Raw genomic sequence first — 18,222 nt, forward strand, 5'->3', positions numbered from 1 at the left:
GATCTACACAACCTCTTTCCTTCCTAAAACCTCCCTGTTCTTATATCCCTAACTCTGTCAATATCTTACCACATACTTTTCTTGTTACGCTAAGACAAATGCCCTGTGATTACCACACACTTCTTTTTCCCCTTTTCCCTGATCACAAAAGAATGTAGTAACGGAGCAGAATCAGAAATAAACCGGTAAGAAAGAGGTGTTGGTAAGCTTCATGACCGTACCAGAATACCGCCCCCAGACTGCCTGCCAGCCTGCTCACGCTAAAGGTTTGGGAGGAAGGATGGGAATGGAGTGTATTGGTGCTGTGATGAAGAGAGGTAGATTGAGATGGTTTGAGAGGAAGGATGGGGCTGGAGTGTATAGGTGTTGTGATGAGGAGTAGACTGAGATGGTTTGGGAGGAAGGATGGGGGCTGGAGTATATTGGTGCTGTGATGAAGAGAGGTAGATTGAGATGGTTTGGGAGGAAGGATGGGGCTGGAGTGTACTGGTGTTGTGATGAGGAGCGGTAGTTTGAGATGGTTTGGGAGGAAGGATGGGGGCTGGAGTGTACTGGTGCTGTGATGAAGAGAGGTAGATTGAGATGGTTTGAGAGGAAGGATGGGGCTGGAGTGTACTGGTGTTGTGATGAGGAGCGGTAGATTGAGATGGTTTGGGCATGTGGAGAGGCTGGAGGATGACAGCTGGGTGCGGAAAGTGAAAAGTGTAAAGGTCGGGGGCAGGCACACCGAAAAAGACCTGGGACGAGGTCATAGAGGCTGCCAGAGATAGAGCAACGTGAAGAGCGTGGGTGACCAAGGCCGACACATGCAAGCATACTGGAGCCTTTATAAATGATACGGTACGAACGATACAATAAGAAATATCTCATGGAATTGATGGATTTAACCTAATTATACGTATAACTTGTGTGTTTTCATCTGACGGGACTGGGTAAACCGCCACACCTTTAATACTAAGTGGTGGTTGCAGGATATACGATGAGTAGTGGTTATGAGGGACGGGTGACTGTCCTTGATTACTATAGTCTATTTGATTGACTTGTGCACTTGAGATGTATGGGGCAAGTAGGGTGTTTTTGTTTCGCGACTGTAGATTGGCCGCAGATGATGTCACCGAAGTAAATGCATTCATGTAGTGTAGTGCAACATGCGGACGTGGATGTACACCTTGGGTGGATATTATAGTGCAACATGCGGACGTGGATGTACACCTTGGGTGGATATTATAGTGCAACATGCGGACGTAGGTGTACCCCTTGGGGATATTATAGTGCAACATGCGGACGTAGATGTACACCGTGGTTGGATGCAGTGCAACTTCGGACGTGGGTGTAGGCCGTGGGTAGATATTTTGATTCAAACATCACTCATCGTTTTATAAAACTTTATAATCAAATTTAATTTTCTTTGACAACAGCAAATACGAATGTATGTGAGCGAGGTGGACGGGGAGACAAAGAATGAGATGGAGGGATTGAGTGGCGAGAATGGAGAGTGAGAGACTAACTAGGAGTGTATGTGAATGTGGTGGAGGGGGAGACCAGGGATGAGATTGTAAATATTTGCCCCACAACAGAGGTGGGGACACGGGCAAACATGAGAGCCCGTCAGAGAAATAGGCAGGAAAACTAAGCTCCCGAATGAGAGCAAAACACGGGCGACAGTGGCGGACGAGGAAGAGCGGTGATGGCAGGAGAAAGATCGTAAGGCAGCTGCTGAATAAAGGGTGTAAGGGGCAACTAGCGCGAGGACATTGATTCATCATCGACAGTCTTCTCCCAGCACTTGCAGCAGTAACATCTCTTCCCCAGTCCCCTGGTAGTCAAACTTGGAATCACATCTCCCAAGCCTTTCACGCTGCTATCTAGGCGAACTTGCAGTTAACTTCAGTCATATGCCTAACCCTATCAATGAGTATTCTACCATATATTTTACCAGTCACACTAAGAAGGCAAATACCCCTATGGTTACCACATACTTCTCTCTCCCCTTTTCCTTTGTATAAAGGAACAATTATACCTGATTTCCAGTCCTCTGGAACCCTTCCCTCTTCCCAAGCCAATCTACACAACTTGCATATCCATTCCACAACAATCTCACCCCCATACCTCAGCATTTCACCACACACTTCATCAATCCCTGGGGCCTTTCCCATCTTGATCTTCTTCATTGCTTCCACTACTTCCGCCCTACTGATCTCTTCCTCCCTCCTCTCCTCTCTCCTTCTCCCAGCCATTCCCCAACCACTTATACTCGCACTGTTGTCACCCTCTACATTCAACAAATCCTCAAAGTGCTCCTTTCATCTCCTCACTGTAGTGGAAGGGTTAATGTAATGTGTGTGTGTGTGTGTGTGTGTGTGTGTGTGTGTGTGGGAGAGAGAAAGAGAGAGGTGGGGGAGTTGATGAAATGATGTGGAAAAATACTACGTGTCTTGTAATCACTCACCTGCATTGCCAAAATTCTGGTGTGCATCTCCCCCTGCCTTCGACCTCCATTTTTCTAACGCTGTGTGTCCAGGTACAGCATGGTCTTGACGTTGGCTTGCTTGTTTGACTATCTTGCGTTTGTGTTCAGCCTTTGGTTCCTTCTCTCTGAAAAATGAAATAGTGTTAGTATGTTATATTGCTAGCACTTACTGTTAGGAATTTGGCGGAGAGGAACACGCAGAGAACATCAGGAAAATGATAATGAAAATAAAAAAGATAAGAAAACTGTATAAATAAATGAGGAAAACCAGTCATAGAGGTATCCAGGAAAAATGGCCTTGGGTTCATTCTTCCTTGCATAAAAAAAAATACACAGAAATAATACAGACTCCTTCAACACGTCGTCTTAATTTAGTCCTTAATCTTAAAACTATGAGACCAAAGGAGAATTAAAGACCTCAGTTTTTGACGGTCACTAATGTAAGACTAGCAGGGATCAGATTTATTAGCCTGCATGCCACATTTTGAGTTCCTAATTAAGATATCATACAGGTAAAATCAACACATCAGTACAGGTGCATAATATCAGTGATGGTTTTATGTGAAAATTCTTTACTTATTCAACATCATGACACCTTCTTCTTCTTCTTCTTCTTCTTCTTCTTATTATTATTATTATTATTATTTAACTGGTACAACCTGATGATTATAATTGGCTCAGGTGTGAACTATGCAGGTAACTGGGTTGTCAACAGTCTCCTCTACTTCTGCCAGCGTCTAGAGATTTCTCCTAAGATGGGTGAAGCTCTACTGAAGGGAAGAGGCTGTGTGTTTGTGTGTGTGTGTGTGTGTGTGTGTGTGTGTGTGTGTGTGTGTGTGTGTGTTCTTACCTAATTGTATCTTTACAGGAATGAGTCAAGCTCGTACTGTCCCGTGTCTTAAACCATATTTATCGTACATATCCTTAAATTTGTGAATTGTTTTGGCACACACTATTTCATTCGGTAGTGCATTCCATTGATCAATTGCTCTGTTTGGGAAACTGAATTTCCTTACGTCTTTATCACCTCTCTTCTTATGCAGTTTTTTGCAGTGTCCTCTTGCTGATGCTTCTCCATATGTTAAGTAATCATTTATGTCTATTTTCTCCTTCCCTGATATGCACTTATATAGCATTATCATGTCACCTCTTTTCCTTCTCTCCTGTAGTGTTGGTAGATTCAGTTTATTTAGTCTTTCTTCGTAGCTTAGGTCCCTTAAGCTTGGTATCCATCTTGTAGCGGCCCTTTGAACTTTTTCAATCTTGTCTATGTGCTTTTTGAGCTGAGGACTCCAGACTACTGATGCATATTCCAGGGTTGGTCTAATGAATGATGTTATTATCCTTCTTAGCATGTCTTCACTTATGTATGTGAATGCTATTCTCATATTTGCAAGCAGTGTATACAAGTTCCGTACCTTCTCGCTGATGTGGTCAGCCGGAGATAGTCTGTTATTGATAATCACACCTAGGTCCTTCTCTCTTTCTGATGTGTGTAGGGTTTTATTTCCTAACTTATAATCCCAGTCAGGTCTTTTTCCACTTTTACCAAACTTGATTAATGACACTTGTCCACATTGAATTCCATTTGCCATGTACTACTCCATTCACGAAGTTTATTTAATTCTTCTTGTAGCTCTTTACAAGAGTCTGTGTTAGTAATTCTCCTTCGTATTTTTGCATCATCTGCAAACATATTCAGATAGCTCTCATTTCCAGTGTTACTGTTTATATCATTTATATACACTAAAAACATGACTGGTGTGTGTGTGTGTGTGTGTGTGTGTGTGTTCTTACCTAATTGTTCTTACCTAATTGTATCTTTACAGGAATGAGTCAAGCTCGTACTGTCCCGTGTCTTAAACCATATTTATCGTACATATCCTTAAATTTGTGAATTGTTTTGGCACACACTATTTCATTCGGTAGTGCATTCCATTGATCAATTGCTCTGTTTGGGAAACTGAATTTCCTTACGTCTTTATCACCTCTCTTCTTATGCAGTTTTTTGCAGTGTCCTCTTGCTGATGCTTCTCCATATGTTAAGTAATCATTTATGTCTATTTTCTCCTTTCCTGATATGCACTTATATAGCATTATCATGTCACCTCTTTTCCTTCTCTCCTGTAGTGTTGGTAGATTCAGTTTATTTAGTCTTTCTTCGTAGCTTAGGTCCCTTAAGCTTGGTACCCATCTTGTAGCGGCCCTTGAACTTTTTCAATCTTGTCTATGTGTTTTTTGAGATGAGAACTCCAGACTACTGATGCATATTCCAGGGTTGGTCTAATGAATGATGTTATTATCCTTCTTAGCATGTGTGTGTGTGTGTGTGTGTGTGTGTGTGTGTAATTCACCGGGTCGGGTCGGTCAGGATCACTTGATGGTCGTGATCGTCAGCTTTTACCCTCCCGGAAGGGAGCTGAAAGCTCATATAGTCCGATCTAAGGGCAAGGCTGTGACCTTCACACACGCACACACCCGTCCCCTTGCTCAAGGGGGACAGTAACCACCCACTTCGTCAGTGAAACTTTTCGCAACCTGAGCGAGGCGCGAACTCCCGTCCACCAGTTGGCAAGCGAGAACGTTGTGTGTGTGTGTGTGTGTGTGTGTGTGTATGTGGAGGTGTGGCTGTGTATGAAGGTGTGCCTGTGTATGGAGGTGTGGCTGTGTGTGTCTGTAGGATAATATTACACAAACCATCTCCATAACGTGGTGTCTAAATATGTATATCAACATTTCGTAAAGCCTCTTATTTCCTAAGTACAGAATCACCCACTGTCTATCAATAAAGATAATATATACTTACATATATTCACACCATATTACTTCTACCAATGACATACACACACTCTGACACATAAACATAACCAATACTTTACAATATTTCCACTTTCACAAACATCACACTCCTTACACACCCATCCCATTCCCAGATGTACTTTGCCTGCATGTGGCAGTTAATCCTGCCTTTCACTCTCCCTCATATTTCTCCACTTTCATATGCATCATCCCTCCTACGGACACCCATCTCCCACTGGCACCTCGTCAGCATGGGAGTTAATTCTGGCTATCACTCTCCCTCCGACTGTAAGGTCCGACCCTACACTGAACGTAGCATAGATTAATAAAGATATATATTCAAGCAAAAACTCCAGGATTATGTTAAGCTGAGAGAAGACCTTACAGAGCAACAGAAAAGAAAAATCAATTGACTCACTACTATGGATGTATTTATATCTCGGTGCTCTTTCTTATATCTAAAACTAATCTCTGGAGGGGTGACCACAAACAAACCGCCTCCATGTTACCCTGTCATGCATCATCAGGCTGCCTCTCCTTCAACTCAAACCAGCATCGTTCATATACCTCTCCACCGCATCCCTCCATCTCATTATTCTCGGTCTCCCACTACTCGTCTCTCCACCTAACTCACATACACTCTCTTATACTCCTTTCACTCTAACTTGTCCTAATATTACTGTCTCTGTCTTCAGTTCTGAGCTGTAGCAATACGAATACCAGAATACGACGCGTAAAATAAATAAATGAATAACAAGCATCATGGTAGGTGGTGGTAGGTGGTGGCGACCATCATCCACTCACTTGATGGAGTGCTGCCTACTTCTTCCTTAGCCTTTATCATTCTTTTTCTGTGCCTCCCTTCCTCTCTTCCTATTTCTCGCATCTTTCCTGTCACTTCCTATTGCTTTTCTTTCCTTTACAGGTGGCTTTACATTGAGTGACAAGCCAAATGGTTTCCCGTAAGCCAAGAAACCATTTACAACGCTGGGTGGTAACCATATAACCAAACCATACGTGCTCCCTACGTGTCAACAAGTGGGTTGGTGGAGGGTTAGTGCCCCTCCCCGTAAAACAAATAACTCAAAGTCAAATGGCCACCCATTACGGGATTATGGCGTCTGGCAATAGATAGATAGATAGATCATGGTAGGAACGTACGTAGAACCGTAGTACTGTATTATATTTTCCTGCCACTGAGCTACATGAAATAAGCTACAAAGGGACGAAAACCTGGGCCAAGTTAAGGTGGAAGAGCTATAGGTAATCTCTCAGTCTTCATTCCACATGGCCAAACCATCTCAAGGTACCTCTCCCAACACCCTCCAGCGCATCCACATCAACACCACAGCGCATCTTTACTTTTTCAGATTAATACAGACGATTTGGCGCAGCGGAGAGAACTCGTAGCTATCAAAGAACGAATGAACAGTATCCTCGCTTACCCTTCTTTACCTCAAGAAGACGGGGAAGATGTTTACACACTATAATCCTATCACCGAGTTAATATACACAAAGCACCTGCGTACTACGCCTTTCTCGGTTAGAGGGTGACTGATGGGATTCAGAGCTTCAAGGGTTCACAGAGTTCCAGTTAGAGACAGGAGACTCATTTCAATCATGCTCGGTAACATTTGCTTTACTGTATATTTCATTTTAACTATACTCTTTTCACTTATGTGTTATATACTTAAACATTATCATTATCTTTACATTAACCACTTCACTTTGAGAACGTCTCTTTGCCTCTGTTCATATTACTGTCAGACGATTTTAATTATCTAGAGTAAAACCTGTCGAATGTGATCGCTTATAGCATCATCATCCATTAACCTCTACGTAAGATGCGCCTTTTTAATTATATCTGCCACCGAGTCTCAAGATATTAATATATATATATTTTTTTATTATGACATGCATATTAACATCTGACTGCCAGAATATATCTCAGCTGAATGAAATAATCTTAGTAAGTATTTAGGTGCGTTTACACTACCCATAAGATCCTCTCAGTATCCCACACATCATCTTGGCTCATCATCATCATCATCATAATCATCATCTTATCACCGTTATTATTAGATTACCCATCATATGACTACAACATGTGTGCCCATGCGTGTATTACTGCATGTGTATGCAGTTATAAGATGTGTGAGTTAGAGAAAGAACAGAGGAATTAGTTGGAGAAGAACAGGGAGGCTTTAGGAAGGGAAGAGGTTGTGTAGATCAGGGCCGGTATTAATAAAAACTTCTAGGAGTACTTCTAAAATTATTACTAAATGTGGTTGTAGATGAGAGTTGCGTCTAAAAGTTCCTCCTAGGAGGACTCGTAGTAGTAATTTCGCTCCTACCATGAAGTGTTACCAACACAAAGAATCTATCTATCTATCTATATACCTAGGCTGCTTCCACCAAGGAAAGGGAGGTAGCCGAGACAGGACGACACACTCCCCATTTACTCATCCATTCAAACACAGTCATTCGCATCTTAGCCCCAAAGGGGAGAAGGGACAGATCCTCACCGCACCACACCACACATGAGTCAACTGCGCAGTGCAATCAGTGACAGCCGCAGCAGGGCCCGACGGCAGAGCTGGTTTACCCCTGCCACATTATAATAGACCCATCCCTTTACTCGCACCTGACCTGACTAGCTGATCAGACCAAATGCGGGAAAATATCCCCTCAGGGCTGCGTCATCATATATTCATTCACAATTTCTCTCCATTTATTTCTGTCACGCACAGCCACTCTTCCTTGCTCAACAAACATCCCTCTCGCATCCAGCGCTCTGATCACACTGTCCATCCATCCTATTCGTGGTCTCCCTCTCAGCCTTACACCTCTCACATCAGATCTAGTTATCTTTTTCACCAATCGCTCATTATCCATTCTCTCCATATGCCCAAACCATCGCAACACCCTCTGCTCAACTCTACCAGCCATCTCCCGAACAACTCCAGTTCTCCTTCGCACTTCATCATTTCGCACCCGATCCATACGCGTCACTCCACACATACTCCTCAGACACCTCATCTCCATTACATTCAAACTTTTCCTCTCTGCTACACCCATATTCCATGTTTCAGCCCCATATAACGCAATCGGTACCCCAACACCCTCATACAGCCTTCTCTTTACATCCATTCTAAGCGAACATCTAAACACTTTTTTCATTCCTCCCAGCACCTTTCCTACTTCATTAATTATTCTAAACTTCACTTCTGCATCTATTCTTCGATCCATAGCAACATGCGACCCTAAATATTTAAAACACTCCACCTCCTCAAGCAACTCACCATTCAAAACTATATTCATCCCCCTACCATCTACCAACCTCGTACACTTCATCACTTTACTCTTATTCTCTTTAACTTTCAATTTCCTCCTTTCACACACCCTTCCAAACTCCTCTACCTACTGTCTCAATCTCTCTGAATCAGCCACCAGTGCAATATCATCTGCAAACAGCAGCTGCTTAAGATTCCACTCTGCTTAATATATTTAATAAATTACCATTAGAAAGCCTTAGAGTATCAGTAAGTAGTTTAAAAATGAAAAACTACTTTATATATATAGAAACAACATCTATTTGATCATATATTATGATTCTTTACGAATGTCGATAAAATGGATAAAATGTAAACACATCGTGTTGCTATAGAACCGACGTAAACACAACGTACCCAGCGAAGCGCCTTGGTCACCTCATGGCGGCTCTCCACGCTACTCGATCCATTGCAGCCTCCCTGAACTGCCGTGATTGCTGCTTCCTTTCGTCCACTTTCTGGCCAAATTCGGGCATCATGTGTTGATCCAGGCCACCTTGCAACCACATCCAGTATTTTATATTCACTCTCAATCGCCAACTGAATGTTCATGCTGAGGTAATTTTTCCTATTCACATACACTTCTTGGTAAATTTTTAGAAGTAACCAACGTTTTCTTTTATTATTATTTTTATGGTTTCCAAGGCAAAATACCAATTAGTTTTGACCTTCATTTTAGGGGGAAAATCCCCCTTTTGTAATTTTGAGTAAGATTTCTACCCTCGTCTTTCCTGAAACAGACTATACGGTAGTTGTAGTAGTAAAGTAAAGGTCTGTATGGCTGAGCAGACCCATCAGCCACAGGCAAGCAGGTGCTTCTGCAGGACCACCATGAACCAGTTTTCCCTAGAAGTGCTTTGTCACAGCAAGGTGCAGTGAAGAGTGTGGAGGTTTTGTTCCTTAATGGACATTGCTTTTATCTCTCTCCATCCAGTGTACAGGGGCACCATCACCATGTTGTTGTTGTTGTTGGTGCCTACTCCCATCCGGGAGTTCTTGTCTAAACAAGATGGCTTATTTATTTATTTATTTATTTATTTTTGTCTCAGTCTCTATTGTTCATTTCTATGTTGCTCCTTATATTCATAATTACTTCCCTTCGTTTCATTATTCTGCCCACTGTATTTGCTACAACCTGTAATTCATTTTGTTTTAGTATTTCTGTTATTGATTCTTTTCCTTTAATTTCGCTTGTTAAATCTTCGTATGCTTCACATATGAATAAATGATGCTGATTTTCATTCTCTTCTTGGCACATGTCACATATAAGGTTAGGCTCATACTTTTTCTTATAATTTCCCTTCACTTCTAGCATTCTGGTTTGAATAAAAAATATAATCTTTGCGCTTTCAAACTCTATTTCCTCTAGGTATCTCTGTTGGCCTATTTCTTGTTCCACTGATTCCTTTGTCTTACTCCCTTTTCTCATGTCTTCACAAATTTCTTCTTTATTTTTTGTCATTATTTTTTCTTTTATTACCCTTTTTGCCACTCTCTCTTCTAATGTTTCTAAGTCTTCAGGTATGCTGTACTTTTCTTTAATGTCTTTTATTTCTCTCACGTACTCTCTTTCAAAATCTTCACACTGTTTTCTCGTCTTTACTTCAACAGCGTCTTCTTGCCTATTCTTGAGTTCAATGTAATATTCAAGTTTTCTTTGATTAATTTTGTGTTCTGTTTTTACTTCCTGTGTTTCATATAATAAAGCACATTTCGGTGTTGTCCTTGGTCTATCTATCTATCTATTGCCAGACGCCATAATCCCGTACGGGGTGGCCATTTGACTCTGAGCTATTTGTTTTACAGGGAGGGGCGTCCTTGGTACCTTGATTAATTTTGTTAAGTACTGAGTCTGAACATTATTTACAGCTTTCTTTTCTTTTTCTCTTAATGTTTTCCCACTTTCCCCTCCAAACAACATTATCGGTAATACACAAGTATTAAATAATTTTAGCCCTATTTTAATTCTACTTTTTTTCAGTTCTTTTCTATTTATGATGTTAATACATTCATTTGCTGCTACCCTTGCTTTATGTATCATATTTTCCACTTTAATATTCTGTTTCCCTTTTTCTTGTATAATTATTCCCAGGTACTTATGACTTTGTGTTCTTACAATTTCTTTACCATTTATTTTTACTCTTTTTCCCTTGCCTACTAATGCTGATTGCTTTGTTTTATGTTCATTAATTTCTAGTCTTTTTAATTTTAGAAATACTTCAATTGTGTTTATTGTATCCTGTATTTTGTAATTTTCCTCTATTGCCTTGATATCATCTTGAAATATTAATGGGTTTATCCTTACATTTCCTATTTTCCAATTACTTTCTTTTTCCCTCATCATTCTGCTTAGTGAATCCATAGTTATTGAACTTATTTTGGCCCCTAGCACTGATCCCTGTCTTATCATCTCCTGTACATACACTCCTTTACATTCCCCAATTTCTGTCATAGGTATCAATTCATTCTTCATATTAATTTCATATATCATTCTTCAGTTTTTACCCTTTATTCCCTTTAGCCATAACTCCTTCATTACTTCCTTTAATACCATTTTGTCAAAACACTTTGATACATCAAAATATACTGCTGTTATTTCTTTCTTTTTCTGTTGTGCTTCTTCAATAATATTTCTTATAAAAAAATGATGTTCCCTCACTGATTTTCCTTTCCTTGCCCCGCACTGGTAATCACTCATATTCTCCAGCTTCTCTGTCTCCTTCATTTCTATTATTTTCCCCATCATTTTCATCAGGTGTGAGTTCAGTATCAGTCCTCTGTAATTGTTTAAATCTTTCTTGTTACCTTTTCCCTTATATATATTTTTTATGTATGCCTTGTGCCACTCATTTGGTATTATTTCTCTATCATATATTTTCATCATCATTCTTATTATTGAATCCTTCATACTTTTCCCACATCTTTTAATCATTTCATTGCTAATTTTATCTGGGCCAGTTGCTTTACCAGTCTTTAACTTTGTTATTACCATTTTCACCTCTTCCTCACTTAATTTTTCCTCTTCCTTGTTTTCATACATCCAACATTCTCTGATCATACTCTCTAAGTAGTCTGTGTATTCCTCATATCCTTTTGTTAAGTCATTTGTTTTGTATATCTCTTTATAGTATTCTGTAACTCTTTCTTTTATCTTTTCTGGGTTTCTTATATCACTTCCATCTTTATCTCTTACTACATACTGCCACTGGGGTTTCTTGTTAAGTCTTCTCCTTAACCTCCACAGCGTATCACTATTATTTCTTTTATCATTAAGCTGATTACTAATTTCTTCTATTCTTCTTTCCTCATTTTCATTTATATATTTTGCTATATTTTGCTCAATCTCTTTTCTTTCTGTTATAAAATTTGCTTTTCTGGTTTTATCATTCTCTTTTCTTATTTGTTTCCTTATCTTCCTTTTTCTTTCCATTAATATCTTCACCCTTTTATCTGTTCCTGGTTTAACCCTTTTTGACATTCTTATTTTCCCAAATGCTTTATCCAGTATATTGTACACTACTTTCTTCCACTTATTCCACTCAGTTTCAATACTTTGTTCTTGGTAGTTTACTTTTTTCCACATCCTCTCAAAAATTTCATTTTTCTCTGTCATTTCTTTAAACTTTTCCCATCCTCCTTCTTTTTTAAAGTACCACTGTTTTACATAGTCATTCCTTACTTCTTTCATTTTATCATCCATTGCTATTAATATTGTATTATGATTTGTTTCTTTAACTTCTTTGTTTTTGTATTTTGTTAGCTTATACATTCCTTCCTCATCTATATTCATATCTATTATGTCCTCGTATACACTCCTATTCGTTATCACATAATCTAATATAGATTTTTTCCTCATTATTTCTTGTGTTTACTCTTGTCCATTTACCTTTACATTTTTCTGTTCCATTTACAATTACACCTTTAACATTTTCTACCATTTGAATCAGTGCTTTGCCTGCTTCATTTTTCCCTACATTATTTCCAACTATACCATCTTCCTGATTTCCTATTTTTGCGTTTAAGTCTCCAATTATTATATAATCTTCACCCACTTTTTCTATGTTTCTAGTGTGTTCTTTGAGATACTGAAACTGTTCCCTAATTTTATTGTTTGTCACCCTTCCTTCTGTTTTTCCATATACACTAATTACATTCAGTGCTCTTTTTCTGGTTTCTATTCTTACTGTCATTTCTTCTATATCTTCTGTTTCCTCACTGATTTTTACTGTGTTTAACTGTGAATTTATTTTGACCATAATTTCTATTCCTCCACCCACCTTATTTTCTCTGTTATTATTATATGCTTTATATCCTTCTAACTTCACCACTTCTCCTCTTCTCAAGAACGTTTCATTAAGTACTATAATTTCTGGGTCTATTTTGTTTGTCACTTCTCTTAAACTTACTTGCTTTTCTTTAATTCCTCTACATTGCTCACTGATGGCTGCGATGGTCCAAAGTCATCACAGTTACACTGCTGCATTTTTCCAGTTGCAAGGAACCTTAATAGTATCAACACTTTTGTCTCGGGTGTGAGAGGATGGTTTTGATGTGTGGGCCTTTCCAGTACATCTCTTACTAATCAATCAATCAATCAGTCATTTCCTGTGGCACCCCACGGGATGCATTGGGCCTCAATGAACTCTCTCCACCAATATTTGTCTCTTGCCATCTCCTTCAGGTCCCACCAACACTCCTCTCCTGTTTCTTTTTTCATTGTCCTCAACCAGGTTTCCCTCGGCCTACCTCTACCTCTTCTTCCTTTAGCAGTCCACTCTGGCACATCCTGTATTAAACTACAGACAGACAGACAGAGACACAGAGAAAGAGAGAGAGAGAGTTTCCCGTGTCTGTCCATGTATTCACTCCTCTGCAACACTGACCAAAATAATTATGACACACATTGCACCATCTTGAGACATCATCATCATCATCATCATCATCATCATTATCATCATCATCATCATCATCATCATCATCATCATCATCATCATCATCACCACCACCACCACCACCACCACCACCACCACCACCACCACCACCACCACCACCACCACATCATCACCATCATCATGAATCCGAACTCACTATTGTATGGGGTGGGTATGATGCAGACAGAGAAACAGGTCATGGAGGCAGGACTCTGTTAATGGACTGTGCAGTGTAATAAACCATCCATTCCTTCAGTTATCATTCAGATCTTCAAAATTCTTCGCAAACCCGACATGCCAACTATTATATAAATGTGGGTTGACTGATCATGCATAATTTCACCATACACCATAATGGGATACGGGGGAATTGCTGCCTACTTCATCTTTTCGCCTTTTTCAATTTGTATTACACGATGATGTGATGTTCAAGGGTACGAGTGGACGGACGGCACTCCCTTCACCTTCATAGACTGGGACCTGAACCAGCCCGATGCTGAGGACGGCAGGAAGGAGTGTGGCTCAGCTAATGTGTTCTCCCTCAAGTTTTCTGTTTCGTACTGTGAAGCCAACCTACCCATCATCTGTGAGGCCAAGGAAGGTAAGCCGATAGATAGATAGAAAAATAGATAGATGGACAGATAGGTAGATATAGACAGACAGATAGATGAATAGGTAGTAGATAGATAGATAGACAAATGGAGATAGGTAGATAGATAGACAGACAGATAGATAGATAGATAGACAGAAAGATAGGTAGGTAGATAGATAAATTTAAACACATTTGATTAGAGGCTGTACACACAACTTTTTACATGCACACTCTGCTTGGATAACTATTGCACCCGGGTGTTTGTACATTAACACACAGTTGCTTGTGGTTCCAAACATAGATAATTATAGATAAAACAGCTTCATTATCATCATCACTTAAGTACTTAACACATCAGCATCATAAATTGCTGGTAATATGGTTCTTTTTTAATCCAGCCATCCATCATCCAATCCTACGTTGCCCCATGAGGAGCGTAGGAGCCCGGGGCTAGGTGGTTGGTCCCGGTATTTAAGATGAGAGTGACCAGCCTCACTCATCCCTGAGTGGCATTACATGAGCAACCAACCCCAACCACCCCTTGGATATAGACCTTCACCGGCTCAATCCAACTGGAGTACAATAATTACCCACTAAACAACCAGGTGCCAACATTTAGTTACAGTATATGGTTACCACCCAGCGTAGTAAATGGTTTCCTGATGTACAGAAAACCATTTGGCTTGTCACTCAGTGTAGAGTCACCCACAGGCAGAAGGAAGAGGAAAGAATGAAGGAAAGAAAGACAGAAGAGGGAGTGTAAAGTCACCCGTAGGCAGAAGGACGAGGAAAGAATGAAGGAAAGAAAGACAGAAGAGGATGGAAGGAAAGAAGGTTGGAGGAGAGGAAAGGGCAGACCATATATAACTGATCATAATACTCGTATGTTCAACAAGCTTCTAATATCTTACGGGGATTTTCAAGAACATGGCAATATCTTGTTCTGTGTCCAGTGATTAAATTGATAAAGTCCTTAGCCCAGACATTCTACAGGTTTATAATTCCCAGCACATAAACACGTCTCCGGCCACACCCTCTACGATGCAACTTCACCTATGCATTTGCCATAAAAGTATCTGTAAAATAATGCTGTCTTACCTGTAGGGGAGGTAGTTCATTTGTAATTACTGAGTTATGAATTATTCTTCTTGCTTTGTTCTGAGTCTCTTTCAGTTGTTGTAATGCAGTAAGGGTAAGGTTAATCTGTGTGGATATGAGTCAGATATACTGGGTTCTGGTGAGGCATTGGGGGAACGATAAACTGTACAGATATATTTGATTATAATACTGTGAATTAGTTTGTACAATGAGTAATCAAAATAAGAAGTGATGATAGTGCCAATTGAATATTCAGATTTACTATAGCAACAAGTGTCTACCTTGTTGCGAAAGTTAGTGAGGAGATGGTAACCAGGAAATCTGTATTAGCTTAAATCAGTAGAGGGAGAGACTTGGGCTTGTGTGTGGTATACGGCAGGTGGAGATATGGATTCAAGGAAGATGTGAACAGAATTCAGATTGATACTAAGACCACGGATGTCAGTAAAATTCAAGGCCGAATCTGCACTTCTCCCCTGACGAGCATGGTTTGTGGCAGTCGTTTGATGGCGACCAGGAGAGCCCTCTGTCACCAGCCCTATCCTGCAGGTGGTGGCAGTGTGAGGCACCACAGCATTTGCTCTTACTATTGCAGCTGCCATTGTTCAAGAGGGGATGGATTAGAGGTTGTGATGTATAATGTGCATGTAGTGTGGTGTGGTGTATACAGTTGGACGTAGATATTTATGAGAGTATCCTGGGTGCAGCAATGACATCATCATAGAGAATGGGTTAATGGAGATTGTTTCTAACTCATTCACCATGAATGTTATCCACTCAGCTGTGAGAGAGAAAAAAAATCTATTTGGCATTTGTCAGAGTCTGAATTAATCCCAGTGATATCCTTCGTGCAAGAGATTGTTCCAAACAACAATACGTCCAGACAATGGACTCTTTTCCATTGTGCAAGATTTGGGGAGCATGACACCCCCAGCAATTCTTGGGGGTCAACCCTCACCTAATAATAAAAATGACCAGATATAAGGGGTTGTGAGCAGATGGATTTTGGCGAGGCATCTCAGCTCAGTTCGTGTTGGTCCATGGTAGTATCTTCCACTATATTAAATTTTCTACCATTATTTTTAGGGGGGTTCGCCTCATGCGGAATTTATAAAGCATACAAAATAGGGGAAGGAGGGCAGATACTTTGTGATATCTTAGTACATGTTGCACAGTGGACCATAATGCAATATTTGGGAGGCCTGGCTCCCCCGGTAATTCTTGAGAGGTCAGGCACGTTCCCCGAAATAAAGAAGATCAGAAATTGGGGAAAGCGAGCACGTGGATCTCAACGCAGATTACATACATATGACAAGATTTGGTATGCTGTTTCCAAGGTTTCTTTGAAGGCACAAGAAGTAACTGCAAATCTCTGTTATTATGAAGTGTAGCATCCCACTTGTTTTGGTAGTCTTACTGTACTAGTGTGAAAATTGTAAGTGATATGAAGCTTGACCTGAGTGGGCTATAGTGTGTTTTTTATGGTACGTTTTGTATCATACTAAAACTCCTTGATTTTGGTCACTGTTTTCAGTATGTAACTTAGTGACATAAAAGAGCATATTTATTTCTGCTTAATGATCATTTAGTGAATATTTCAACGTCCTGCAGTAGGCATTATTTTGTAATTCAGTACTTCACCTAAACCTGACTCTTTTTGCAAAATTGGGCGTGTGCACTGCTTGTTTAGCCCATATCGGGGTTATTCAGTATAGATAATGAAATATAATGGTCCCGCATAAATCACTGAGGAACCCAACTGTCACCGGTCCCAGAGATGACGTTCTGTTGACTATTTATTGGTAGTTCCTGCTGTAAGTTGTGAAGCCAGTTACAAAGACCAGTATTACTAAAAACTATTTCATCCTTCCAGGCACCATGCACACCACGGCAGCCCCACCAACAAAGCCACCCATCACACAATGCTCGGACGTCGACTCCTGGACCTTGTACGAAGACAACTGCTACAAGTTTGTGTCTGAGTTGCATGAGGCGCCGCAGAGCTGGTGGCAGGCTCATCTACTGTGTTGCGAGGAGGGCGGCGAGCTGGCATCCATACATTCCCACAAGGAGAACTACTGGATTGAGGCCATGGTGAGTGAAGAGACGAGGGTTAGGGAATTAGATGCCTTGTGGTCAAGTGGGTTGAGGCGCCAGGGGGAAGGAAGATCACTTGCCTGACCCAACAATATGAGTTATTTCTGGATTTTAAAAACAAATGATTATCTCTTATTGCTTTACTGTTCTGTAATTCATGCTTCCTACTCCCTTTGGTACTACGGGCTTACTTGAAGTTATCTGTAATCATCTGGGGGTGAACGGATCGTGAATTTGGCTCTGTTACCTCGTTTTTGTTTTTTCTTGGAGGGAACAATCTTGCCGGCTCCTGGCCTTTGGTTCCATCTTTCTTGCATTAAAAAAAAAAAAAGCCATAAAGATGTCTCGTTGTCCTGAAAACATTAGTGGAGAATGGGCCTAATAATTTCAGTACAAAAACCTTGCCCTAAGCTGAATAAGAAACCATGGTGACGATGAATGACATAAAGAATCATCGTACTGAAGGTGATCAAGACAGCAGCAACGACGTCTATGGTGTGTGGGTGGTGTGTGGAGGAGGAAGAGAGCAGCTTTGAGGATGAACTATGACCTTAGCCTTTATCATTCTTTTTCTGTGCCTGCCCTCCTCTCTTCCTATTTCTCCCATCTTTCCTGTCACTTCTTATTGCTTTTCTTTCCTTTATAGGTGGCTTTACATTGAGTGACAAGCCAAATGGTTTCCTGTAAGCCAAGAAACCATTTACAACACTGGGTGGTAACCATATAACCAAACCATACGTGCTCCCTACGTGTCAACAAGTGGGTTGGTGGAGGGTTAGTGCCCCTCCCCGTAAAACAACTAACTCAAAGTCAAATGGCCACCCCTTATGGGATTATGGCGTCTGGCAATAGATAGATAGATAGATCTAGTGTAATTCCACCGATGCATTGTGACGTACTTAC

At 40.5% G+C, this 18,222-nt stretch overlaps 1 protein-coding gene across 1 annotated transcript in view; it reads left to right on the top strand.

Moving 5' to 3' along the window:
- Window positions 1–9,378: 9,378 nt before the first annotated feature.
- The window catches only part of LOC145389876 (intermembrane lipid transfer protein VPS13D-like), a gene marked incomplete at its 3' end in the record, with an annotated part of 111,456 nt that continues 102,612 nt past the window's right edge, over window positions 9,379–18,222 (top strand). Inside the window, 3 exon segments of the mRNA XM_080265003.1 lie at window positions 9,379–9,466; window positions 13,966–14,133; window positions 17,096–17,316. Of these exon segments, the coding sequence (XP_080121129.1) occupies window positions 9,379–9,466; window positions 13,966–14,133; window positions 17,096–17,316 (477 nt within the window).

This window comes from Coenobita brevimanus, unplaced genomic scaffold (assembly GCF_032717465.1).
Source record: "Coenobita brevimanus isolate Jiangsu-jjx unplaced genomic scaffold, ASM3271746v2 jjx.HiC_scaffold_2577, whole genome shotgun sequence".
NCBI lineage: Eukaryota > Metazoa > Arthropoda > Malacostraca > Decapoda > Coenobitidae > Coenobita > Coenobita brevimanus.